Source organism: Manis javanica, chromosome 5 (assembly GCF_040802235.1).
Source record: "Manis javanica isolate MJ-LG chromosome 5, MJ_LKY, whole genome shotgun sequence".
Classification (NCBI taxonomy): Eukaryota; Metazoa; Chordata; class Mammalia; order Pholidota; family Manidae; genus Manis; species Manis javanica.
Window position 1 is genome coordinate 44,464,163 of NC_133160.1, and position 26,662 is coordinate 44,490,824.

The 26,662-nt window shown below is 44.3% G+C and overlaps 1 protein-coding gene across 1 annotated transcript in view; it reads left to right on the forward strand.

Moving 5' to 3' along the window:
- The window catches only part of SLC24A3 (solute carrier family 24 member 3), a 444,494-nt gene that overhangs the window by 415,489 nt on the left and 2,343 nt on the right, over nucleotides 1-26,662 (forward strand). The window contains exons 13-16 of the mRNA XM_017666356.3: nucleotides 4,499-4,665; nucleotides 7,439-7,553; nucleotides 8,596-8,708; nucleotides 23,694-23,759. Of these exons, the coding sequence (XP_017521845.3) occupies nucleotides 4,499-4,665; nucleotides 7,439-7,553; nucleotides 8,596-8,708; nucleotides 23,694-23,759 (461 nt within the window). The remainder of the gene's footprint in view (nucleotides 1-4,498; nucleotides 4,666-7,438; nucleotides 7,554-8,595; nucleotides 8,709-23,693; nucleotides 23,760-26,662) is intronic.

Here is a 26,662-nt window from a genome sequence, read left to right on the forward strand (position 1 = left end):
CTGTAGGGGCCCACGTCTAGGATTCTGCCCAGCCCAGCCCAGCCCAGCCCAGCCCACTGCCTTCGGAGGCCGCCGATGGCAGCCCATGACCAAGCTCCAGAAGCGCTTGTTTTGCTAAAGTCGTTCACTGACGAAAGGAGCCCCGGGGTGAGGTGAAGTCGCCAAGTGGCCTGGTGCTGGGCTGGCCTCTGGAAGCCAGGAAACCCAAGTGCGCCCCTCCAGGCAGACAACCAAAGACACGTGTGAGACGCCAGACAAATCTTCTGGCTCCCACAACGGCCTCATTACTTAGACAAGAGAGCCACTTGGGGTCATGCTTCCCCATTTCTCACCTGGATGAGGTCAATGCCAAGCTTAAATGCTAGGATCCAGGGTATCTTGAAACACCTGCTCACCACCCCTCCGCATCCCTGTGATTAGTTGCAGATAAGGAGGCTCCTTGTCTCCTCGTGTGGGAGGACACGTGGCTGCAGGTGTGGGCTCAGGAACCCCACCTCAGACACCCCACATCCTCAAAAGCACAGGCACGAGAGACGATGCTCTGAGTGGTCCTCCACCCCTTGGGGGTTCTGCATCATTGCAGAACACGAGCTGCCAAGACCGGAAGCGGAATTCCCAGCTCCTTCACACCAGACCTCCCCTGGGCATTCTGGAGGTCTGGGGTGGGTCCCGAGATTCTGCATTTCTAAAAGTCCCCAGGTATCGCTGATGCTGCTCGCTGGTGGGCCACACCTGGGGTGACAATGGGGCTGGGGCTGGAGTCACACCAGCGACCACAAATTTTCTGAGATTTAGGGATCCCTAATTCAGAGGCAGGATCTGTGAAAAATGGGATTGTGCAGTTATAACCCTGTGTTCCCCTCTGCCAGCTGCTGAAAAACCTCATTTCTGGACTCAGGACCTCCCACTGGAGGTTGCAGTTAGCTGTGTCCAGCCAGCCCTCTCCTGAGCCCGCCGACATACTCGCCGCGGAGAGCAGGGCCGAGCCCGTTTCAGGCCAGCAGAGGGCGCTCGAGGGTCGAGAGGGTTCAGTCCCTGGAGTTCCGCGCAGGCTCCGCTCCTGCTCAGTGCCTTTAGCCTGAAAAAGAGCCACCCACACGATGAGTACATTTTTTCCCCTTTCGTGGTAATCCTGCAAGGGCTTGGACTCCCTTTGTTTCTGTCACCCAGCTGTAGAGCTTTCTTCTCTCCAGGACTTGGTTATAGTGGGTATAGTTAACAAATTATATGGAAGTATGTAAGTATAGGCATATATATGACATGTATATGTGTGTATAAATATATTACATATACATGCATGTGCACATACACTTGTATACCTGAATGAAAGCTTATGTGCAAAGGACATAATGCTTCGATATAATGCATATATATAACATGTTCATATATAGTGTTAACACTAAATATATTGTATTGTAAACTTATAATAATATATACACAAATATTAATATACCTATGTTTATATGTGCATATAATACATGTGTAGGTTAAATCCATATTATATATATGTATTATATATATACCTATGAATAGTATACATACATAGACATACATATTAATTGTACATATATTCTTACCTCTTGCATGAAGAAAGCCTATTTACTGACAAAGAGAGAAACGTTTACATGTATGCATAGGTAAACATGTCCATAGAACAAAGACTGAAAAGAAGCATACAAAATAAAAGTATGTTTATCCTAGGTGGAATTATATATTTTTTTCTGTATTTTCCATTTTAAAACAATGTACATTTTTGTTGCCTATTGAATAAGCACAAATTTATATATTTGGTTGTAGATCTAAAATACTCAGCAATAACTTTCTCTGTATCCAATAGTTAAGCTTTCCAAAAAGCTTGATAAGGAAATATAACTTAGAACAAGTCTTACGCTTTTTAGAGCTAAATCACACTCAAAGAGATGCTGTAATGCTCAGAGTCCCTGTTTCACCCACTTTGCTTCATCTCTCAGTTCATGTGGTTCTAGAAATCACATGATCGTCAGGACACCAGGTTCATGAGTAGGGAGTTGTTTTCTTAATTCATTGCTGTATCCTCAGCATCTGGGTCAGTACCTGGCACAGAACGGCATAATGGGTATTCAGTGAATATCTGTTAAATGAGTGAATTGACCTATCCTCATGGGGTTTCTATTTGGACCACATAGCAATGGAACAAAAGATGGAAAAACGTCCAGAAGTACTGTTGACTCAAAGAGGAAAGGAAACTATTTTTACCTCTTTATTCAGAAATCGAAAGTTGGACTAGCCAGAAGGTGGACAATCCTTATCTGCCTGCTCCTGCTCCTCAAAATCATTTTAAAAAGCACATTTCTGTATCACTTGGTTTTCTCAAAGAGTTATATTTGCATATTACATTTAAAGGTTTATTACTCATGATACTATTGAATTTCTATTTTATCATTATTACAATAGAGCTATAACTTAAAGAAAGTATATGTATCATTTTTAATGACAATGAAAACTGTTCTCTAGATATCATGCCTTCCCAGTGTTAAGTCAGTATTTTTTAAAGTAGCTGACAGATAAAACTCAAAACTCAGTGGTGCTAAATTGTATTGCCTACAGCTTACCCTGAGCACTATCATTTTCCAGGCTCTTACAGTCATATGTTCTGACTTCATTTTTCTTCCTTTTTTTATTTTTTGAAGAATAAGAAAGAGTCTAATTGAAGTCATCTATCTTCCCATACCTAGATTTCTTTGTGACTTTGATTGGGTATGTGTTTTAAACGGGAACAAGTCTGTCGCTCTCTGTGAGGGCATCAGGGAGATTGGAAGGCCAGTGGAGGGATCCTAAAAACCCCATCACCACGTTACAGGATTTAGGAATGTAGAGGATTCCAGGATGCATTTGAGATCCAAAGATGTGGGCATATCCTGGGTTCTGTAGCATTTGAAAACCCCTCATAAAATAACTCTCAGTCTTCTTGCTTTGTAATCCAACCAAACATAGTCTCAATGTTCTCATATTTAACTTTACCATCTCCAAATCTTAAATCTAATAAGATGCACAGCAGTTAATAGGAAAAGTACTGGATACTGATATAAAATTATGAACTAAATTTTGTTAAACATTTTATTAATTGCTGTTCGAAATGTAATTTTAAAAATATCTCCTGAACTCTGGTAGAAATATAAAATGAGACAATCATTTTGAAAAACTGGTTGGCCCTTTCTTCTGAAGTTAAATAAACACCCACCCTATGACTCAGCAATTCTACTCCTGGGTCTTTGCCCAAAAGAAATGAAAACATACCCACAAAAAGACATGTGCAAGAATGCTCATAACTACTACAGTTGTGATACTTCAAAACCAGCAGGAACCCACATTCCCATCTACAGGAGAATGGATAAGCAGACTGTGTGTATTTACAGGATGGAAAACTACACAATTAAAAGGAGTGAATTACTCATGAGTGAATTTCAACAAACATGTTGAATAAAAGAAGGTAGACACAAAAACATCACATACAGTTTCATTTATTTGAAGTTGGAGAAAAGGAAAAACTAATCTATGGGGGTAGTGGGTAGGAGATTGTCTGGGAAGAGGCTTGGGGAACTTTCTGGAACATGGAGATGTTCTGTGTCTCCACTGAAGCAGGGAGTATGTATGTACATACTGGTAACAATATGTGTTTGTTACCAGAGCTGAGTTAGTTGTGAAGGATGGTGATAAAGGCTAAAGGGGAACTAATATGTCCGTCAAATCTATGGCTGCAAAGGATTCATGGCAACATAGTCCCCAAAATAAGCATTCATAGGTGTCTCTGATGCACAGAATGGTAGGCAATACAGAAATGGGAGGATCAGGTCATCCCTGACAGGTAGATGAATCATCTCGTCCATGGCAGCGGGTAGTTAGCCAGAAAGCAATGATTAGCTTGCAAATCCACACCCACTCAGGATATAAACACTTAAGCAGTGTTTTAACAATGCCAAGAGCTTTCAAATCATCTTTCAAGACGTCAGCAAGTTAGCAGATGATGTGGAGCAATTCCACTAGATGGCGCTGTGGCCACTGATGCCTCATAATCTGGAAAGATTCTGTTCCCCAACCATGAGGACAACAGACAACAGAAGCAGACTGGCCATATTCCTAGCTTCCCTCCCCACCTCTCCCTCCACCCCTCACACTCTCTTCATTTTCTGCCCGAGATTCTTCCTCACCTTTTCCCACCTGGCTGCATTTGCCAAACCATCCCCCCAAGCCCTTGTATACCCAGAAGTGACTCATCTGTCATTCTGGAGCTTGATGAGCAGGTGGGCAGTGGATAAGTTCTTTTATTCTGCTTGGTTTTGTACATCAGGTTGTGCTGGTAGTGGAAAGTCATTTTAGTCTCCTAGGAAAAGAACAGTATAGTAAGGTTTATTTCACAGGACGTCAATTAGGATGTAAATGTGGAAAGCATTGCAAAGGTCTGGTAGCAGAGCATGAAGCTAACAGATTTTTTTTTTTTTTGCCTTTTAATTTTCCCCAGCTGGCAAACTGGAAACAGTGAAATGGGCGTTCACCTGGCCACTGAGTTTTGTCTTATATTTCACTGTACCCAACTGCAATAAGCCCCGCTGGGAGAAATGGTTTATGGTGACATTTGCATCCTCTACATTATGGATTGCGGCCTTCTCCTACATGATGGTGTGGATGGTGAGTGTATCAAGGACCCCGTGGCACTGCTAGAGCTGTTTGAAGAGAAAAATACAGCGTAGTAACTGTATAGTCATCAATTCTGCAATAAGCTGCATAACACACCACCCCTAAACTCAATGACTTAGAATCATAAATATTTGTCCTCCTGCTACCATGTCTGCAGGTTGACTGTGGTTTGACAAATCAGAGCAGACACTAACTTAATAGTTCTGTTTCAAGCTACAGCATGGCTATGTTTGATTAAGGCAGGAGGTAGATTTCATGTCTACTCCATGCGTTTGCTCATTGTGCTTGGACCTGTGGGTACCTGGGGATGCTCTTTTCATGGTTGATTATTGGAATGCAAGAGGGCAAGTGGAACTCCTATAGAATTGGTTTGTGACTTCCACCCATACTCCATCAGCTGCACCCAACATCAATGGAGTGGAGGAAACACACTCCACCTACTCTGGTGTCAAGAACAGCAGAGCCACAAGGCAAAGGGCATGAAGAATTGGGAAGTGATAATCTCACCTCTCATAGTCAATTCTCCTATCTGAGTCTCAGTTTCGTCACCCAGAAAATGAGGTCATTGAGCCAGGTGACCTCTCAAGGGTCCTTTCTGGGGCTAAAACAATGATTCAGGGATTGGTGCATTGGTTGTGGGGCTATGGCTCAAAAGAGTTTCTGCCCCAAAGCCATTTTAGGAAACACAGCCATTCAAAAAGCATTACCCATTTACGATTCTGCCTTTACCTAGGGAGCAACCCTAATCCTGTAGAACTGGAGTCAGACAGAAACTAAAAGCCATAACAAAATTATGCAAATCTAAATTAATCTTGCTCGAGTGTTGGACAGAAATGCAATATAAATTCTGAAGAATTAAATTCAAGTGCTAAAAAAAGGTTCTGCAAATCTTGTTTTGGAGGTAATAGCAAATTAGCCCAAAATTATTCTTTGCCTTCAACATCACAAATAGATAACTATTCTCTTTCAACCCAGATCTTATAATCAAGGGTTTGTCCTTCATTCTGTATCCACTAACATTTTTATTTGACATGTCCCTTGGATGCCCACTTTATTCCAGGTTTGGAGAATAGTGCTGGTGTTCTTGACCTGCAGGTGGCTCAAAGGTTTTTCCAAAGTGCACTAACACACAGACTAACTGATCAGAGGTTCACCCTCTCTGGCTAGCTTCCTTTGCTCTGAGGCCTGAGAAATGGGAGAAAGGCAAAAAACAAGGGGAAGCAGAAAACCAGGTCCAGCCACCTGGAGAATCAGTTCCCCAAACTCCAGACTCACCAGCAAATACAATGATAACGTTAGCAAGCAATGGGGCTGGCAGGGAGAGGGCAGCTCCTTTTGAGGCCAAGCCCCACTGAAACCAATTCCTGCAGGGAGCCAGCCCCATTGCTTGCTAATGGGGGTTAGAAGGAAAGATGAGGTTGGCCAGAATGCTTGTAGGTTCATTTCATTAAAGGCTCCTCATAACAACTGAAAGAAATGTATGTTTCTGCATCTCACTTTCTCTCTGGAGAGCAGAAGACAGAGATCCCCAAGGCCACCCCTGCTTCATTCAGCACTGAGTGGGAATGAGGTGCCATCCTTGTTTGCAAGTGGGGGCATCAGATATTCCAGTGGATGTAACTAACATACCCCAAATCTCTGGAGGGGAAGGAGCAACTGTGCCCTTTGGAGCAAAGTTTGGGTTTCCTGCACAATGTCTCCTCCAGCGGCTGGCCCTGAGGAGCTGCGAGGGGAACATGCCACTCACAACGTGCGATCTGCATGCCTCTTAATTTTGTGGGAAGTGAGGGAGACTGAGTGGCTTCCTTAAATGCCTAATCGGTTCAGCCTTGCAAGTCAGCATCTCCTTAAGCCAACATACAGGGAATCGGCCTCTTCTGTCTCCCACGGCCTCTCATGCTGTCTCCGCCAGCTCTTCCCTCTCGGTTTTCCCATATGGAGGTCGGGGTGAGCATGAGCTCATTTACCTAATGGAAGCAATGTCTTGGGTACCACCTGTTTCCACTCCCTGGCTAAACCCATCCTGTGTAAATCGAGGTGCCATCCATGCCAGTGAGCTTGGTGGGACGCCCCCTCTGCCTCTTACTAGCATGTGGGCTTTGGGTAATGCCTCAACTTCTTCTGTGAAGAATGGAGAGAAGCGCATCTACTCCATGGGGAGAACTGAGTAAGTTAAACACGTGAACATCTCTCAGCATGGTGCCTGAGTACGGAATGAATGGGAGCAATGCTGGTGTGGATAAGGTTGACGCTGATCATGTTCCCAAGCCTCAAGGAAGAAAGGAAAGGAATCGGCTGCTTATGGCTTTTCCTGCAAGACTGGATGGTGTATATCCAGCCTCTTTCCAGTTCTTGTAGATTTCCATCATGCCGCTCAGGACTTGGAGGCTCAGATTCCCAGCACAGTGTAACAGCCATCCATTCTGGGTTTCCCAGGACCACCCTGAGTTCTGTCCCAGTATTGCCTTTTCCCAGAGCCGGTTTCTCCTCTCCCAAGCCACCTGCCTCTCCTGAAAGGAACAACTTCAAGAGGCCAATCTTGGGTTGGAAAGCATGGACTCCATGATTGTGCCCAGTCTCCTGACCTGCAGCCCTGGTCTGCTCTATGTGATGTTCTTCGCCTTCTGAATTGATACAGAGAGCTGACCTTGCACCCTGGTGAGACTATCCAGATTGCAGCCTTTGTGCTTTTCAGTCAGAGGATCCATGATCAGGTAGGGCTGGCACTGGCCCTCAGCTCAGCGCCTTTTCCTGCTTCTTCCAGGTCACGATCATTGGCTACACACTGGGGATCCCTGACGTTATCATGGGGATCACCTTCCTGGCAGCCGGAACCAGCGTGCCCGACTGCATGGCCAGCCTCATCGTGGCCAGACAAGGTGGGCCGCCAGCAAGAAGGGGATGGTTAGCCAGGGCCCACATGGCAATCACTGGGCTGACAGTGACTCCGGTATCATGTTGGCCAAAAGGCTTCCTGGCATAAGAAGATCAGGGAAACAAGCAAGGAGGTCCAGCCTTGAGGGAGGCAGACATGTTTCTCAGGTGCACCCACAGCCCTTTCTGGAGGTTATATTATTGTGCTATTATTGAAAATAGCAATGAATATAATGAAAGCTAACTTTGGGTGCCACATACTAAGCAAAACAATTTAGGCACATTATCCTATTTAATTTAAACATTCTATGAGGTATGAAAAACCATACTCCACTTTATGGACAAGGAGACTGAGGCTTAAAGAAGCAAACCCCATAGCCTAAGTTTCCCCAGATGCAGTACCCTTCAAAGTGGTGGTTGCCAGAGGTCAGGCAGTGTAAGACAGAACCTTCCCTCCTTCGAAACCAAGCTCACAATTTACCTTCCCAGATGAACACCCCCAGATGGCCATGCCCCTTCCCAGAACCTCCTCTAATTTATATGCCTGATTTGTGCTAGATGGCATGTGCCTCCAACAAACACAGTATGTAGCTACAGTGCTTAGCACAGTGTCCTCAAGAAGTCCTCTCTAAATTCTACGGGTTATAATTTTCTTAAGAGTGCCCAGTTATCTAGAAAAATTGAATATAGTGTCAAATAGTTGGGAGATGATTCTAAAATGTATGGGTTGGTGAGCTCATGAATAGCTTCAAAGAATTGTTGAGTTTATTCCTTTTTAAGGGATGTTTCAGAATTTTTGGAATTATATTTGGTTTTTTGAATCACATTTAGCCAGTGATTATGTTTGAAGCAAAGGTTAATAGTTAATAGAATGTGCATCTCATTCTACAGCTATGGCCTGGGAACCAAATATACAAGCTAGCAGACCTGCCAGCTAAGTCTGGCTGTCAAACTGAAGGCCTGGGAGGACCACTGGGGGAGGGGCCCTGTACCCAAGGAGAGCCCTGAAATCATTGCCCTCACTCAGATGACCTCTTGTCCTTGCAGGCATGGGGGACATGGCTGTGTCCAACTCCATCGGGAGCAATGTGTTCGACATCCTCATCGGCCTCGGTCTTCCCTGGGCCCTGCAGACCCTGGCTGTGGATTATGGCTCCTATGTAAGTGGGTTTTCTCCATTGCTTCTCTTTAAATCCAGGGCTATATGGACTCTATTTTAAGTGGTCTCAACCCTGTGACTTTGTCTCAGGATAGAGGAGGTATGGAAATACTAATGTTGAACAAATTCTCATCAAAGTCCTTGCAAAGTCAGGCTCGTGGGCACACTCAGGACTTGAAGGCAGGGCTGGCCCTCTTCTGCTATAAAGGGGAAGATGGTGAGCACATTAGGCTCTGTGGGCCAGATGGCCTTGGTCACAGCTACTCCCCTCTGCTGTGTAGCCTGACAGTAGCCACAGATGAATCATAAATGAATGTGTATGGCTGTTCCAATACAGCTTTACTTAGGGAATCTGAAATTTGAATTTCATGTGATTTTCACTTGTTATGATTTATTATAATTCTTCAGATTCTTTTCAACCACCACAAAAAACATGACAACTGTTCCTAATTCACAGACTGTGCAAGAGCAGGTGGTCAGCCAGACTGGGCCCATGGGCCTGATTTGCCAGCCCTTGTTCTTGTGCATTTGTTTGACATGGAAAACATTTTATTCCTGAAGGAAGGGACATAAAATACAAGATCCCTTCTCTGCAGAGATCTGGCTACCATCAGGCCCTGCAACAATGGTGGCTTTGATGCCATTTCTCCCGGCCACGCTGATTATGACTCCAGGTGGATTTGCATGTGGCATCCACAGGTGACCCAGGTTGGCTTCAATGCTGTTTCCCTGTTTGCCAAAATGCTCCCCCTCTGCTGATGGAGACTCTGTCCTAGACCCTCTCCAATGGCTGAGAAAGAAACTGCAATTTGAGATTTTGTCCTGTGTCCAGAAGAAAACAGCATTATGCCTCCAAGGTGTTTACTCCCATCTTGTTGCTGGGTGCTTCCCTAAATGGGTTACTCAGGGTCACTTCAGTGAATCTGTACAATTTTTTGTCCAGTAATCATCTATTCTTCAGAAAATGTTGTGGCTCATTTTAACAGATGATGACTTCAGAGTTGCTTCACTAGGGAAGGATGTCCAGCTGGTTGCAATGACACTGAAATCTGTACAGAAAGTCCACGTTTAGGTTCACATGAAGTAGCCATTAGGCTGACAGATTTCACCAGATATGCACAGGAGATGGAAGGAAGCAGAACGTGCTTTAAGGAGTGGAGATGTCTTCTCTGTTGCTATGAAATTGTGTAATGACATGGTGAGAGAGGCCACATTACACTGGGGGGTTTGGGAAAGCTGCTTTCAGAAGGTAACTGTGAGTTGAAGTCTGAGTAACTAGAGAGAAACAGCAAAGGGGAGCTTGAGGCAGGGTGGAGCATTCCAGGCAAAAGGCATGGCCAGGGCAAAGGCCCTGAGGGAAAAATGAACTTGGCATGTTAGAGACAGAAGAAAGTCCAGAAGAGTGAGCATGGGGCACATGGCGTGTGAGGCAGTTGAGGGGGGAGGTAGGGAAAGCCGGATCGTGTGGGTGCTCATCTGACAATTAATCAAAATGATGATGTTCAAGCTTACATGATATATGGATTTATAAAATGATGTTTTTGATGACTTGTTTGAGAGATTCAGCAGCATGGTTTTTAATCCCGGGCCCTAAGGCCAGTTGTAAAGTAAACATATCCACCAGAGAGGCCAGTCCTTCAATGGTCCCCAACAATGCGCCGTACAGGCACACCTCCCTACCTACTGCTGACTGTTGCATAGTTAAGCTAGTGCCCCTCGAACTTATCACCCCTGAAGGTGCCTGCCTCCCCTCCTAGTGTCTCCCCCCTGCAGACTCCTCTGCCTCAGACGCACACACTCCCAGCACTCTTCCCTTCTGGAATGATGCCCCTTCCTCCAGGTCTGTCTCAGATGCCATGTCGTTCAGGATTCCCTTCTGAATCCCCTGACCAACCCCACTACCACCAAATGGGGTCTCTCTCTACAGCCTTTGTTTCTGTCTCACTCATGGCCCTTGTCCTAAATCTGTGAATTTGCTTCATCTGATTGCCTGTTAAGTGACACATGTAAGAGATGAAGAAATGGCATCTGGGCTGGCCACTGAAAGGACATAATTCATTAGGTGATCACAGGATTCTACATGATATTCCTAAGATACTCAAGAGGGACATTGTTGTCAGTCAGACTTTTATGAATGGACTCACATTAACCAAATTCACAAGTATTTGATGTATGTGCTAGAATATCAACAGATGGTAGTAAGATACACAAGTGCCAAATAGAAAGCATATTTATTCTACACAATATGTGCTCTGTTTTCCAAAGAAATATCTTATGTGAGAGGTATTTTGGGAGCTTCATTACCATCCTCAAGTTCATCGACTCACCAGGAGTATCCACAGGACTCAACAGCAGGGTATAGTCATGGCTAAGGTTTGTTATAGCAAAGGATATAGAGTAAAAGCAGCAGGAAAATGAAATGCACCAAAGTCCAGACAGGTTAGATGCAGGTTGCAAGTCCTGCCCTACCTTATCACTGAGGATGTGCTCTCTAGAGCACTGAACTATAGGAGTATGTGTGAGGTATCCAGGCAAGTCCACTGGAGTCTAAGGCTTTTACAGAGCGTTGCTGAGGCAGACACATTCCTGCTCCATGAATAGTCATGATAACAAAACTCAGAATCCCAGCATAGCACCAGTGCACCTCATAAAGCTAGCTAAGCAGTCCTGACAGTCTGATGCAGCATGCCCCATTGCTTCTGGAGTACAAAGCAGCACCATGGGTCAGTAACATAAACGACATTCCAAGGACCACATTCTCAGGGACCAGCCAAGGGTTAGTCATGGTTCCAGGCGACCCCGTGGAGACATCAAGGATTAAGTAACCAGACCTGCTGTGTTTGTACCTTCTGCATGGAAGGTCAAATTAGAATTTTGTCACTCCGACCTCTCAAACAACCCCAAAATCTCACTGGGGTGTCCCAATGCAATCCACTGCCAGTGTTTCTGTTCTGGCAGCTCCCATAGACAATTCAAGCAGAAACTCAAGGCATGGAGTTTATTCTGTCTTAGAGTCCTTCTCCAAGAGCTATACAGAAAGCAGAGGAAGCCAGGGCTTAGAAGAGTACCCAGAACATTTTTTGATGAGGCTGTTCATCATTTCTTGATGAACATTTTTTGATGTCCTACTGGATCCCTCCCATTGTCCAGATAAGTCATACGTTCCTACCCAGATGCAAGAGGGATCGAGGACACTGGATTAACAGTGCACCCAAGAAGGAGAGAAGGCGCAGATGTCCACAAACACTAGCAGTCTCTGCAGTCTGGGTTGTTGGATTGAGAGTGGAATTGACACAGGAGGGTTTGCTGGAGAACCTTTAACTGGGCTCAAACTGCTGTTGTCTGAAGCATCCAAGCAGTTTGTCTCTGTCATGCAGACCGGGGCCCTCGGGTCAGCTGCCCCAACCATGCTGGGGCACAGCAACCAATCCTGCCTCGTGGCATCTCTTCCTGAGCCATATGTAGACCATCCCCCAGCTGACACATCTATCCTGTGCTCACACTGAGAGCAGTATTTTGATTGTGTTTAATCTCTCTCATTAAAGTCTTTGCTGCTTCCTTAAAATACAAGTCACATTGATTCTCTTTTCCCATTCCTCAAGCAATCTCTTGTTTTTTTTCCTTCAATTAATCTATACTTTTTATTCCCTTTTTCTGATTATAAAAATAGCTCATGGTCTTCATCAAGAATTAGAAAAACTCCAATTAGCAAAAACTTCTGGAGCAGTGCCTGCCCAGGAGAACTTCCAGTAATGATGGAAATGTTCTGTAGCTGTTCTGTCAGACACAGTAGCCATTAGCTATGTGAGATCGTGGAACCTTGAAATGTGGCTAGTGGAAGTGAAGAACTGAATTTTTAAATTTTTATTTTATTTTAATTAATTGAAATTTACATAGCCACCTGCGGCTTGTGGCTGCCCATGAGATGCTGCAACTTTAGAGGATCAATGCAATAGCACACATAGTCATTGATTGCTAGCCTTAGACATTGATTGTTAACATTTCAGCATATTTTTCTCCTTCTCGGTTAGTTTCCATAGCTGAGACCACGCTGTTCAATTTTGTACATTGCTTTTTATACTTATTATATCAAACACATTTTCCTTAGAATCTCATTAGAAAGATCATCTGTAAAGGCCTAATATTCTAATTATGCCAAAATTTACTTAATCATATTGCTGCTATTAGACACTTATGTTGCTTCAAGATTTTCACTGTAATAAATAATGATGCCACAGATATCTTTGTACATGAATCCTTTAGATTTTTTGTGATCTATAAAAATTGTACATAAAACTATATTTATACTTGAAATTATTTTCCCAGAGTTAGGATTATCATATAGATGTGAACATTTTGAAGCTCTTTACACATGCCTAATTATTTTTCAAAACGACACAATTTCATACATTGTAATTTGTTCTAATTTCATTCCTGGGGTTTGGGGTGCAACTTCATGGCACCGTTAGATTCTTTTTGTTTTTAACATAGGCTTTACCCTCATACTCTAACCACAGGAAGCTCTGTAGAGGTGAGCTTCCTCATGGCACAGAGTACAGGGCATGTACGTACTTGAGCCATGAAAAGTCTGAGATCTTCCACCGCATGCATCGCATTAGCTTTCCCCAGTAGGAGCTCTTCAGGAGTTAGAAGAAAGCTGCAGGTCCTGACTGAGACAGGAGGGCATGGATAGATGTATAATTTGGTGCCCCCTCAAACCAATATATTTTAGATTAAATAATTAAATAAGTTAAAATTTTATAAAAATTAATAATCATTTTTCAGGAGACCAGAATGCTCCATGAGCAAAGGGTAGAGAAAGGAGCTTTGTAGTCCTATCATTGTCTTCCCTTGCTGTCTCCCAGTTCAGCTCAGGCCTTAAACCTCCATATCCCACTCTGAGTGACAGACCTACAGTTAGGACAACCTGCTTTTCTTAGGAAGCTCTACTAGACACCCTCTGTCATTGCTTGGTCTTACTCGGTCTTGGGTGTCCCCCTCCCTCCAAAAGCTTTAGTGCTCGCTTTGTTTCCTGGTCCGTCTTTATATTCCATCTTCATTGGCAGACCAGACTGCTCAGAACCCTGGGGATGGGTCTGTTGAGTTCACCAGCAATCCACCTGGTTTATTCCTCTGTTTCACTTTCCCACTGGTCTCTTATCAAAGCTATAAGAAGTAAAATTCAGATCTATGTCAATTTCAACTCTTTTTTGTCTTCTCTTGTAAAGACTAGAGAATATGGCTAAAAAGCAGGCAGCAAAAAGCTAAAAAGTAACTGTGCTCTAAATCACATGGAAAATCAACCCATGAATAATAGATTTTACCATGTTGACTCTCTCCAGGGAGAGATGAACAAACAAGAGAAGGGGTTGCAAGTCCTTCCAATGTCCCTAAGATCCATTATATTTATTTTTTTCTTTACTGGGATTACATGGTAAAGTCATGGAAGGTGAAATAAAAATCTTTTAATAACAAAACTCAGAACTCATCCTGGAAGTAAACCAGTTCCCCTTACCAGCTTTGAAATCTTCCTGAATGAACATGGATATCAGGCCTGAAATCCCAACTCAACAAGGCACATTGTCTGTCATAAATGAACCTCTAAGGATCTGCCCTCCTTCTAACATTCTCCCAACATCCCTTAGAGAACAGAAAATAAAACATAATTCTCAGATCAGTAATACCCCCAACCATGAAAACATACGCTTTTCAGGTCCTGAATGCTAGTAACAGGATGACATCATGAGGACAAAAATTTAGGCCCTATTAGATGTTTGGCTCAAATCATGTTTTCCATCTATAGTTGACATAATTGGGTCACTCTGGTCATTTTGCTGGAATTGTACATAGAGCACATCTAGTCCTATTGTTGGAGATTGCCTTTATCCTTGAAGTGGAGGGGGAAATACAGAAAAAAACAGCCATTCTGTGATCAACAGCAACGGCACAGGGCTTTTGGTTGGGGAGACTAGAGAAGATGTGTCACATTGCATTTTCATCCAAATGCTGCTATTTCTGTAAGGAGTGCTAGAGATCTTCATTTTATTCCAGGGATATAAACATCCAATGTAGGCCTCTCTTTTGAAAGCAAAAATTCAGTAATACAGTCTCTAAACAGTTCATGAACTTCAGGAAATCAAGATTCCTTTTTGTATATGGTGTGAGGTACGCATCCAACCTCATTCTTTTGCATGTGGATATACAGTTGTCTCAGCACCATGTGTTGAAAAGGAGATTTCGTTTTGAACCTTAAAAATTCAAAGGAAAATATTTGTTAACTTGTTCTTCAGCAATATTCACAATTTAAGAACTATCAGTTAGGCCATGCTTGTATTTCAATTAAAGCAGTGCATTCTAGAATCCAATATTTCATAATCTTCACTCTCATCCTGAATCAGAACTAAAATGGGCAAGAAGCAGGCAAGGACAGCCAGCTGACGTGAATCAGGGATGGACAAAGTAGAAAACTTTAAAATATTGTTTTTTCTTATTTTTCTTAGGTAATTTGATCTCTTTGATTGAGAAGGCATTTAAAAAGGGAGGAAATCCCATGCAAAAACATACCTGAGTCATGACTACATACCGACTCCTCTAATACTTCTACACACTACTCAAATATAGTGTCACACCGCACATTATATAATCTCTTCCTCATTAGAGAATGTTGGCCCATTCTCTTTTCTACTTTGAGAGTTATTTGCCCACATCACCTCTCTGCTACTGGAGTCTGTATGTAAGGCCTTGTCCACTGTGTGTTTGCCATCCACACTCTACCTGTTGCCATCTTGAATACAGCAGGACATTTTATTTATTTATTTAAATAAAGAATCAGTTGTATTTCCTTAATCATGAGGAGAGCAGTCCCTCATACATCAGTAGCTCCTGAGAGCTTTGCCGTATTTTAGCTCAGTTAAATAATTGACATTCATGGTGGTGATTCTGAGTCACCAAGAAAAAGTTAAGAATGAAATATTTTCATCAGAGGCAGTTAAGGTGTTGTCATGTAGAGAGGTGGACGTTAATTTGGGGGGAAACTTTATTTGTACAGACTACCTCTTTGCCTAGTAATAGTAGACCAAAATAATTGCCCAGTTTTTGGCCCAACTAAGCTGTGTCTTTGGTTTTCTTGAAAAGCAGGAGTCCCAGGAGATGGCCTTCTGGGCCCGGAGCACCTCACACAGGGTAACGAGGCAGCTACCAAAGGTTCCAGCTCCTCCCTCCTGTCAGCTTAGTTGTCAGCTGTGGTTGCTCAAGCTTCGGTCAGGTGTTGCTCCTGTGTTTTTCGTCAGCTCTCATCAGAGCTTAATTTTGTCCATATGCCTGAGTCTCCCCCAGACAGGTGATCTTCCTGAGGAAAGGAACTATGCCTGTCTTCTGCATTTACTATTTCCTAGCAGAGTGCCTGGTGCTTAGAATGTGCTCAGCAAATATGTAGATGGATGAATGGGTGGGTAGGTGGATGGATAAGTGGATTCTAACTTTCCTATCAGCATCACCTCTCTGGGGTGCAAGACACGTGAGCAGTGCAGATGAAGGAATAGCTGACCCAAGAAGAGAGCAGGGAGAGACAGAACAGCCATAATAATTGCTTAACATTCATCAATTACCTACGACCTGCCAGACACTCTAGAAACACCATGCACACACGGTCTGCTCTAACCATGTCAGCAGTTAAATCAGGCAAGGATTATTTCTTCAACCAGTGCTCACTCTGCACCTACTATGTTCCAGGAACTTGGTGAGATGCTGGAAATATAGAATGAACAAGGTAGATGAGACCCTCACTCTTAGAGCAGCATTGGGTTGAGAGAGACACAATTCATAAGCAACAACTACCTGAGTGGGATAACTTCAGAGAGCAGAGCCTTATGAAGACAGTGAGGCAGGTGACGTGACAGAGACTGGGGGGGCATGTGTCACTCTGGAGTCGTTGGACAGGAAGGTTGGGTTCTCATGAGTGGTGGATAATGAAAGAATTGGGTACATGGAGGACAGCCGGTGCATTTTAGAAATGGGGTGGCAAGTGCAAAGACACTGGGGTGGCCTGTGTCAGGGTGTAGAAGGAAGGCCAGGGAGGCGGGAATGAAGGGTGAGGTGGGCAGAGGTCACAGTCCATGGGCAATGCTGTTCTAAGTTCCCTTCTGCAGGTCAGGAAGCCAAGGCCCAGAGAGGTTAAATCGCACAGCCAGAAAGAGGCAGAGAAAGATAGTGAGATTGTTTTTTCTCCCCTCAAAATACCAGAGACAAAAGTGGAAAGGAGGCATGGCTTGGGGACTCGGGAACCCAAATGTTATCACCGGGGTGGAATTTTAGACCAGCTCTCTCCCTGAGTTTGAATCTTGGCTAGAAGAGAGGACAGGGTCTGCTTATGAAGGCTAAAGTGAGCTCTTCAACTTTACATAAATAGGGAAGGACCTGGAAGAGGAAAACTTCTGACCTCAGGCCCCAGACCCCAGACTTTGGTTCTAGAAGTCCTAAAGATGTTGTGGCAGGTAAAATCCTCACTGCCTTAGGCCGTGGTAAGTTATACGTCTATGGTGGGTTTCTGACTAAGGTTTGCAGGAACTGTTCTGGATCCTTCCATGAGGATTACCCATTTATTTAGTCCCTGGGTCCCTCCCTGGCTTTCATCAGGCCCTCCAGTGGCCTGTTCCCCAAGCCCAGCCACATTTTGGGGGCATCACTGTGTAACTTCATGCCAAGATGCAGAAGTTGCTTGGAAAAATAGTGTCAGGTTCATGGAAAAGCAAACTTAGGGTTTATTTGCCACAAGCATTTTTGTCTTCCCTCTTTGCCAGCTTTTCCAAGAAGAGAGGCTTCATTTCTGGAAGGGCACTCAGGGGTCTCCTTGCATTCGGCACAGCGGTAACCCCTGACATCTGTCTGTATCTCCGACATCAGAACTGAGAAGCCTGCGTGGGTTGAATGACCTCTCCTGCCCTCACCAGGGATCTAACAATTGAACCAGTTTTTCCATCCTAACTAGATGGGATTTCTAAATCATAATTATTGGATAATTACCATCGAGACAGCTGTTTTGTGCATGGTTTTAAGTTCAGGCATTTGACATCAAGGAATGACTGCAATTTTTTACAGATTTTGACATTTCTTAGCACTTGTGGCTGGCTCCAAAGCCAGCTAGCTACCTAACTGCCTGAAATGAGAAATATTCTAAAAGCCAAAGTTAGGAAAATGAGCACTTCTTGTCCCATTTCGGTGATGAATATCTATTCCACATGTTTTAACAGAACAAATAAAAGTCCCTAGGCAGGCTGCAGGAAGCCAGGGCAAAACTCAAGATTACTGAGCTAGGCCTTAGAAAGGCAAAATGAATCCAAGAAGTAACAGAGGAGAAAGAGGGTCTTTATTTTTCTTTTTCCAAGCAGGAGCCCACTTGACTCCAGAATCTACAAAATCAGAAACATTCTCATCCCACACCTTTCTGCCCAGTTCGTTATTTTTCTGATCAGTCATGAATGGAACACTTACTGTGTGCTAAGCTGGTAACATGGGCTGTGATGTGAGTGCAGAGAGGGAGAAAAGTTATTTTTAAGAAAGAATTGATATGATTTTCTGATGGATTCAAGAAAAGATAACAGAAAGAGAAAAATCAAAGGTAACTTCTAGTTCTTTGCTTGAGCAACTAAGTGTATTGTGGTGCCATTCATGGAGATAAGGCAGGCAGCCCCAGGGTTGGGGGACTTGTTTAAAAGGAAATACCAAGGGTTCCATTCAGGACAGATAGAGTTAGGTATGTATGAGAGTTGTCCACGTGGAGGTTTCGAGTCAGTGGGATAAATGTTGAAATGAGGCCTTTGTTGCAGGTATAAACTCGTTGTCAATAGCGTATGTGATTTTATGAGCACAAAGCTCATAAAAGAAGTAAATATGGGGAAGAGAGCCCAGACCATATCCTGGTATTGGGTAGGAAAAAAATAAAAAACATCCAGTGAAAGGGACTGAGGAACGGTCAGTCAGAAAGAGGGAGAATAGGAAGAGTTATAGATCCGGAATGTTCCAGGAAGGATGGAGTGGCCAGGTATATGAAGGCTTTTTCCCAGTCTTCCTTCTAAGGCCAGTTGTCAGCCAACAATCATGTCCCCAGAAAATGTTCTCCACCCACATTTACCCCTCTAGAATCACATGGGACTGTCTGCTCTCCCAAAGGGATGCTTATCTCCTCTCTCTCTGTGGGCAGGAATTTGATCTTGCTCAACTGATGCTCCAGCGCCCAGTAGAGGGCCTGTGTGGAATAAATCAATGAACCAATCACTTCTTAATGCTGTCCACATCTTTCCTTCTCATCTTTTTTAGCAAGCATTTCCAAATCAGGTTCCCAGTACCTAGACACTACCCAACTGCTAGGAACACTTTTCCTTTTTTCTGAAAATCTCCAGGACAGCAGGATGCTGGAGCAGGCTCATACAGGTCCTGAGAAGAGACCGAGGGAGCACTGCCTACCCCACCTAGCAGTTGTAGGCAGAGTGGGAATATTTACACCATGAAAATTAGCAAAATGCCAGAATGCCACTGCTGGGGCCAGTAGAAAAGCTATTCTATTCCCATAAGACCTGCATAGGTAACTTGGGGCAGTTTGCTGACATCTTAACAAATGATTCTTCTCAGGGTTGTTCTAACAAAGCTCCTGGGAGCTACAGAGACATAACTCAATCCCCTTAAAATACATCGTGACCATTAGATTTTGGGCCTTGGGTCAGGGAAATAAGGTGATATCTGGGGGGAAGCAGGATCCATACAAGTTCCCCTGGAATGGCTTACCTGGGTCGCCAAGACCTGAACTGATACATCTTACTGTCTATCAAACTTTAGATCCTTCAGAAACCATTCAGTCCTGAGATAAGGATGCGGGACTAGGAGTGTATTTTGGAGGGGCAGGAAACTGTTAGGAGGTGGGGATGTGAGACAGGAAGGGAAGGCAGCCAATGGCAGGTGTGTTAGCAAACCCAACTGGAATTTGTCCCTTGGGAGAGGCCTAGGAAATGGTGCACACCCTTGTCTCAGAATGACCCCACCTGAGGGGCAGGGGAGCTGGGGTGTTCACACAACTACCCCAAAGCATAATTGGTGGAGGGTGACATGGCACTTTCATGGTTCAGGGAAAAGGCCTTAGGCACAGATGCTGGTTCTGGTTGTGGGGAGGCAGCTGGCCAATCCAAAATGGTATATTCGGGCACAGGGATGTGAATGGAGTCCTGATGGCATCTACTTCAGCGGTCTACAATTCCCTTAGGGCCCTTTCCGAACTGATAGGCGGGAAAGAACCAGGTGCCACTTCCAAGGGTTCTTAGCAAGTGAAGAGAACTTGCTTTTTCCCTGTGCCCAGCAGGGTGCAAGTGTTGCTGGGAAATCCAGTCTGAGGAGGTCTCCCTATGTGCCAGGTGAGACCTCAACCCAGGTTGAGCATTCTTGACTCTGATGGAGAAAGACTCCACAAGCAGGTCTAGCAGGTGCAAGCAAAGAGTAGTTTAGTAAAGCAAAGTGCACCCTCAAGGGAGTGTGGGCCTGCTCCCCAGGTGAAGGGCACAGTGGGGTTGAGTGGTCTCACAGCTGGAGATTAAGCATGGGGTGGAATATGCATCAGGATAGGTGGAGAGGGGGTTGAATTGGGAGGGGATTTGGAGGTAAAAGGGGGTACACCCTCTTGTTGTCCCTATATGGTCAGCCTTGGAACTGTCATGGTGCCAATGGATGTGGTTTTTAGTATGCTAATGAATGTATAATGAGCTTTGGGGTAACTGTGGGTTATTTTTGTTCTCCATCCCAAATCTGGTTGGTTTGAACCCGTTAGAAACTGAACTCTGTTTTGCCGTAAGTTATTTTCCTAGAATCTAGCTGGTTTGTTTTCACTTAACCTGTTCTGCTAGCTGGCCACTGGACTGGCCTCAAGTTTTTCTTGACCCGTCCAGTCTGGCTTGCTTCCTGAACTACACTGCCTGTGTCACAAGGAAGAGCCTAGAATTTACCATCCAAAGCCCAACTGTAAGTGCAGACTTGAAATAAATATCACACAGGCCCCCCTGTGTGATATTTATTTATAATAAGAAATATTTAAAAACTCGGTGCCATTTCTAGCACAAAGCTCTTAAAACTCTTAGAATTTCCTAGGTAAAGAGCACTATTAAAGTTCTTCTGTTATGTTAATGAGACTTTTGGAACACACCTAAGGATGGGGGCTGGCTGTCAGGACCAGCCCTGTGATTAGAGGGTTGGAACTTTCAGTCCCATCCCCCAACCTTGAGGGAGGGACAGGCTGGCAATTGAGTTCAGTCTCCAATGGCCAGTGATTTAATCAAACATACCTATGTAATGAAGCTTTCATGAAAACTGATGAGGACAGGGTTCTGAGAGCTTCCGACCTCGTGAGTATGTGAAGACTGGGGAGTTGTCTACTCAGAGCGAGCATGGAGGCTCTGCGTACTTTCCCCATGCCTCACCCTGTGCACCTCTAACAGCTGAAGGTTCTTGAATTACATTTTTTCTAATAAACCAGCTATCCTGTAAGGAAACTGTTTTCTTAAATTGTCAGAAAGGACGGGGTTGCTGGAACCTCCCATCGATACCAGTTGCTCAGAAGCACAGGTGACAACCTGGACTTGTGATTGGCATCTGAAGGGGAGGGGACAGTCTTGTAGAACTGATCCCTTAACCTGTGGAATCTGATGCTACCTCCAGGTAAATAGAGTCAGAATTGAGTTAAATTGTAGGAAATCTAGCTGGTGTGGCAGAATTGTTTGGATGTGTGGGTGATGTCAGGGTTCTTGTTCATGAAGCCGAAGAATGAGCTTCACAGATACTCAAGGTAGGAGAGCAAGGTACAGGCTTTTATTTAGAAATTAAGTGAGAGGAAAGAGCTCCTGGCTCATGCCAGGAGGAGACAAGAGAGCCCAGGGTGGTGCGTTGTCTAGGGGATTTATAGGCAGTTGAGGATTTTTGAGAATTGAGGGCTTAGGGTATGGACTTGTACCACCTGCCCTGCCCTCAAGGTGGGCTGGGTTGTCTGTTTGCTAGGGCTGTTTACAGTGAAGTCATGGGTTATGCTGAGATACCCTTGCAGAGCACTCAAAACATTCCAGGTCAAGTTGCTCCTGGCCTTTTGACCTTCAACTGATCTCATTGAAGATGTCTATATTCCTAGTCTAGTATTTTTACCCTAGAGAAGTAGTGTGACCTTGACTTTGCATAATGCTGAATACAGAGTTTCAATAGGGACTTTACATTGTTACATTGCTTTGACTGTTACTTTGCTTTTTCTGGAGGCCCTCACCCTACTCTGTCTAAGCCCATGGTCCCTGTCTCATTGGGAAACCCCACATACACCAGAGTCTTTACCTGGGTGAAGCACATCACTTCCTTGAGTCTACATTGCCTCATCTTTAGTGGGGAAAACAGAACCCACCCTACTTAACTCACAGAGTTGCCACCAGAATTCACTGTGACCCTCTGTTTGTGAATGCACTCTAGACAAGAAAGGGCTTGGGCACCAGCTTCCATTAAAGTGCTGCTTTTCTGCAAACATACTTACCGTCTTACCTCATTTAATCATTCATGGAAAGAGATTCCCCCCCAGTGATATTTTACAACATAAAGTCAAGGCTAAACACATCCATTTAGAACCTACGCCTACACAAATGTTCAAATTACCCAAAGCCAAAAATGCAAAGCAACATACAACATATGTTCCAAGTTATAAAAACATTAGCAAAAATCCAGGGGCTTCTTACTGTTCCTAAAAGAATTCACTGGTTATGTGGAGCTAACACCACAGCCACACCATAAAGAGATTTTAAACTATAATATGGGCAAGTCAGAATCTTTCAGGCTGGGGATTTTGGATCCCCAAACTTTGGAGGGTTTAGGGAATTGTTTTGTATACCACATCCATGCATGAAACTAGGTATGAATGGGTCTCTGTGTGCATACAGGAAAACATAACATACACTGTGAGCTAAATTCCTGTTGACTTTGGAACCAGCCTGCCTTTCTGTTTCCTCTGCAACTGCCAAGAGGGAACTGGAGAAGGAAAATGCATATTTTTGAAGGCAAGAAATAAAAACAATGCTAAATGTTGGAGCTGAACAATCCCAGTTGAGCCTTTCATGGGGTCAGATGGGCATTTCCTAGAAGATGGCACCTAGTGGGCCTTGCATCTGTGAGGCAGGGAGCCAGGAAACAATTGTTTGGATCTACATTGTGCACAGTTGGACCACAAAGTCTTTTTTTTAAAGTAGTCCAAGGATGAGAAAAGGTTCTCTGCTATTATTTGGCTTAGCACATCCTAAGAAAGTAGTTTTTGAGAGGTTTGAGCTAGATTTGCTACCCTAAAGGAAACTTATTGGGGTGATGGAAATGTTTCATATTCTCATTTAGATGTGGGTTACATGGATGCATGCATTTGTCAATGTACCCAATAGTACACTTAAGATCTGTGCATTTTACCGTATGCAAATGTTAACTTTTTCCTCTTGTCTATTCATGATAGCAGCCTCATCCACCTTTTCCCATTAAGATCAGGGGAAGATCACAGACATTTTAACACAAAAGAGATCAAAAGTTTAGTAATGTTTTTCAAAATACTGCTTCCATTACCCATGTTATGAAGTTTACCCTTAAAGTTCTATGTCAGGAAAGTGAAAGCTCCCCAGAGGTCAGGACCATAGGGAATTGTTTTTGGCAACAAGAATTAGTTAACACAACCGAGCATTCAGGTGGCCATGGGCCAGCCCAGAAGGCACTACTGCTGGAGGGAAGGGTGGAATTGGGCTGAGAATAGCAGAGACAAGGGCACACCTTGGGTGTCCTAGGAAACACAAGTCCCTACTGCAAGCCGCAGAACATGGCTGCAAAGCCACCTTGTGTTCTTCATCCTAGAGAGATTTGGACTCATGGCTACTCAGAGTGGCTTGAGCGCCTCACACTAAGCAGATGCCTCTCCAGAAGCCTAACTCTGTGTCATCCTTTCTTACAGATACGGCTAAACAGCAGAGGACTGATCTACTCTGTGGGCTTACTTTTGGCCTCCGTCTTTGTCACGGTGGGTTTGCAGCTCTTGCCCCACTTGGTTGCCAAGTTCCCTCCCTCTTCCCCTGCCCCTGCCCTTGATTCTTCAGTAGAGTTGGTTTTAACACCAATGGGCTTGGCCTCCTGGTGGATGGGGACAATCAGCCTCCAGATGTCCCATTTCCTGCCTGGCTGTTTTTTCTAGAAGTGGACCCTAGCAACCCACTAGAATGCCTTCTCCCTTTCTAAAAAGCCAGCCCTTCTCTCAGAAGTGTAACCTTGCCTCATGTCAAGCATAGACCATTTTATCAAAAACAAAGGGGAGATCTGCCTTTTCCACAAGATTAGTCAACAGAAGGACACATTCCAATTAAATGACTGTTCCAGGTCACTAAATGTCTCCAAATCCATGGATTTGATCAATATTCAAAGACTAAGAATATGTTTTCTTGACAGTACACTTCCACACCATTCCACTATCTTGACAATTATGTCCATTGTACAATTTGATATTCCAATTCAACTGGCACATTTAGTGCATACAAATTCCCATCAACACACAGGCAGAACATGATGCATTCATTAACATGCAAATTTGCTGTTGAATTTCCACATTAATAAACACTGAGATACAATGTGTTTTTCCTGAAATTTTCAAGGAAGTATCCATTGAATTACACAATTGCACCTGTTTGATTCAGAAGGGGAGGCAGGAGCCTGGAGAGGTAATTAACAGGATCAGGATATGAGTTAAATGTCAAGGTTTTACCAAAGGAAATCTAAACAGAAGTGCAAATCAACATAATTCATTCTTTTGTAGCTTAGGAGGTTCTTCAGGTCTGGGATGATTTAGGGTTATGATACCTGTAATAGCCATACATTGTACTTAATGTTTTGCATATATTTGGAGCTCACCATGCTCCCATCAGGTAGTCACTACTATCAGCAGATGAACACCTGAGCCCTACAGAGAAGTTGATGCTAAGCGACATCAGAGTGTGTATTCGTAGCTACAGTCATTGTAACTCTGGGGGAAAATATGTTCCCACTCAGGGGCAAATAACCTTGGAAGCCGAGATCAGTCAAAGGGAGAAACAGAGTAGGAGAAACCCGTTTATTGCTTACAAGCAGTTGTCCTCTTCTGCTCGCCGGTATTTCTTGCAATCTGGCTGCAAAAAAGGACCCCACCAAACCTCTTTGGTTCAGTTATGCGTTTCTCTCTACTCCCTTTGTAAAAACCTATTGATATGGAGATGACTACTTCTCTCCACCCTTTGGAAACACCTATTGATATGGAGATGCACAAAGGCCAGGAGAGAGATTCTGGAAATGCTGCAATTTTACCCGCAGTCTGTATACAATCTCTAGGAGAAGGGGCTGACCACTAGCTGGACTGTCCAAATGGGATTGTTGGAAGGCTGAGGAGAAGTAGGTTTGGAGAGGAAGATCAATTTCAAACATCTTAAGTTTTCATTACCTATTTGATATCTCTAGAGAGGTCAAGAAAGCCAAGTGTGGCATCAGGAGATGCCAAGTGGAGAAGGTGTTTCAAGGTGAAGTAAGCAATCAGCTTTGTCAGGGGAGAGGAGTCCTGAGCAGTAAACTTTGGGGTTAGAAATGCAGAGTCATCAGTGTGATCTTGATCTCAGGGTGGTTTTGTGGAGTGATGGGGGTAGACAGCTGAGTAGAAAAAGTTAACAGAAGGGAAGGAGAGAAATTGGAGGCCCCTGATATTTATAACTCTTTCAAGTTATCTTGCTATAAAGAAAGGAGAGAAATAGAAGTCCAAAAAAGTGTAGTTGTGTTTGAGAGAGATAGCAGCATCTTGCCAATGGGAATAATGTAGAGGTGAGGAGGGGAAGGAGAGAAAAGAGGGGCAATTGCTGGAACCATGGCCTTCGGCAGCACTCAGAAGTAGAAACATGTGGAAGTGCACACTGGGAGTGGGCTGTGGACAGGACCTTGGACCTCGGGTCCTTGCTAACAGGAAGGAGGTGAGCAAAGGGGTGGGGTGGTGGGCACTCTGTGAAATGGGGACATCAGCAGCTGAGAGTGAGGGTAGAGCTGAAGCACCAGAGGTAAGGGGTGGAGTGGTGAGCAGGGTGGAGAGGCATGAAGTAGCCACATAGGAAAGGAAGAGTGTGGAATCGAGAAATGAGGGATGATCGCCATAAAACATGAATGGCCCGCTTAAGGTTTGTGGGTTTGAATTTAAAATGAGGCCCATCAGTCTGGCCAGTGTCTTCCTCCAGCCTAGGTCAGCTGCTCAGGAGCAAGATGGAGTAGGTGGAAGGTTGGTTTGAAACCAAAGACTGGTCTAGCGATTGCTGGTGGAGTTTAAGCCAGTGGCATGATGTGGGGGGTGAAGTGTTGAGAAACAGTTGTGGCAGCAACGGTTCTGGGTCATGGGGTCTGTGGTGTCATGTGGGTCGACATGAGATGGACTCGCAAGAAAGACAGGAGATTGTGGTCAGAGAGTGGGATGCTTGACACTGGCATAACAAGTTGTTTCTGTTATCGGCAATGGCAAGATTGAGGCTCCAGACCTGCCCAGTAGAGCTCATCAGTAACTGCCCAGGCTGGACAGTAGTCACTGGCCAGGATGGTTACTGGGCACTTGAAAGGTGGCTAGTGCAACTGAAAAATTGAGTTTTTAATTTTATTTGACTTACATTTAAATGTGGGCAGCCATGTGTGGATGATGGGCACAGTGCAGGTCTAGGGTATGGCCCTGGGAGTGGGCAACTGAGATGGCCTGGAGGACAAAGACAGAAGAAAACAGATGCTAGGGGGGTCTTCTCCATGGAGAGTGGAGTCCCTGAGGAGGAAGACAGGAGAGCTGGGGACAGGAGTGGCTGTGGGTGGTGGCTCTGAAGAATGGGCAAGACAGGGTTTGGTTCAGTTATGCGTTTGACTGTTGAGGGTGATTGGGTGGGA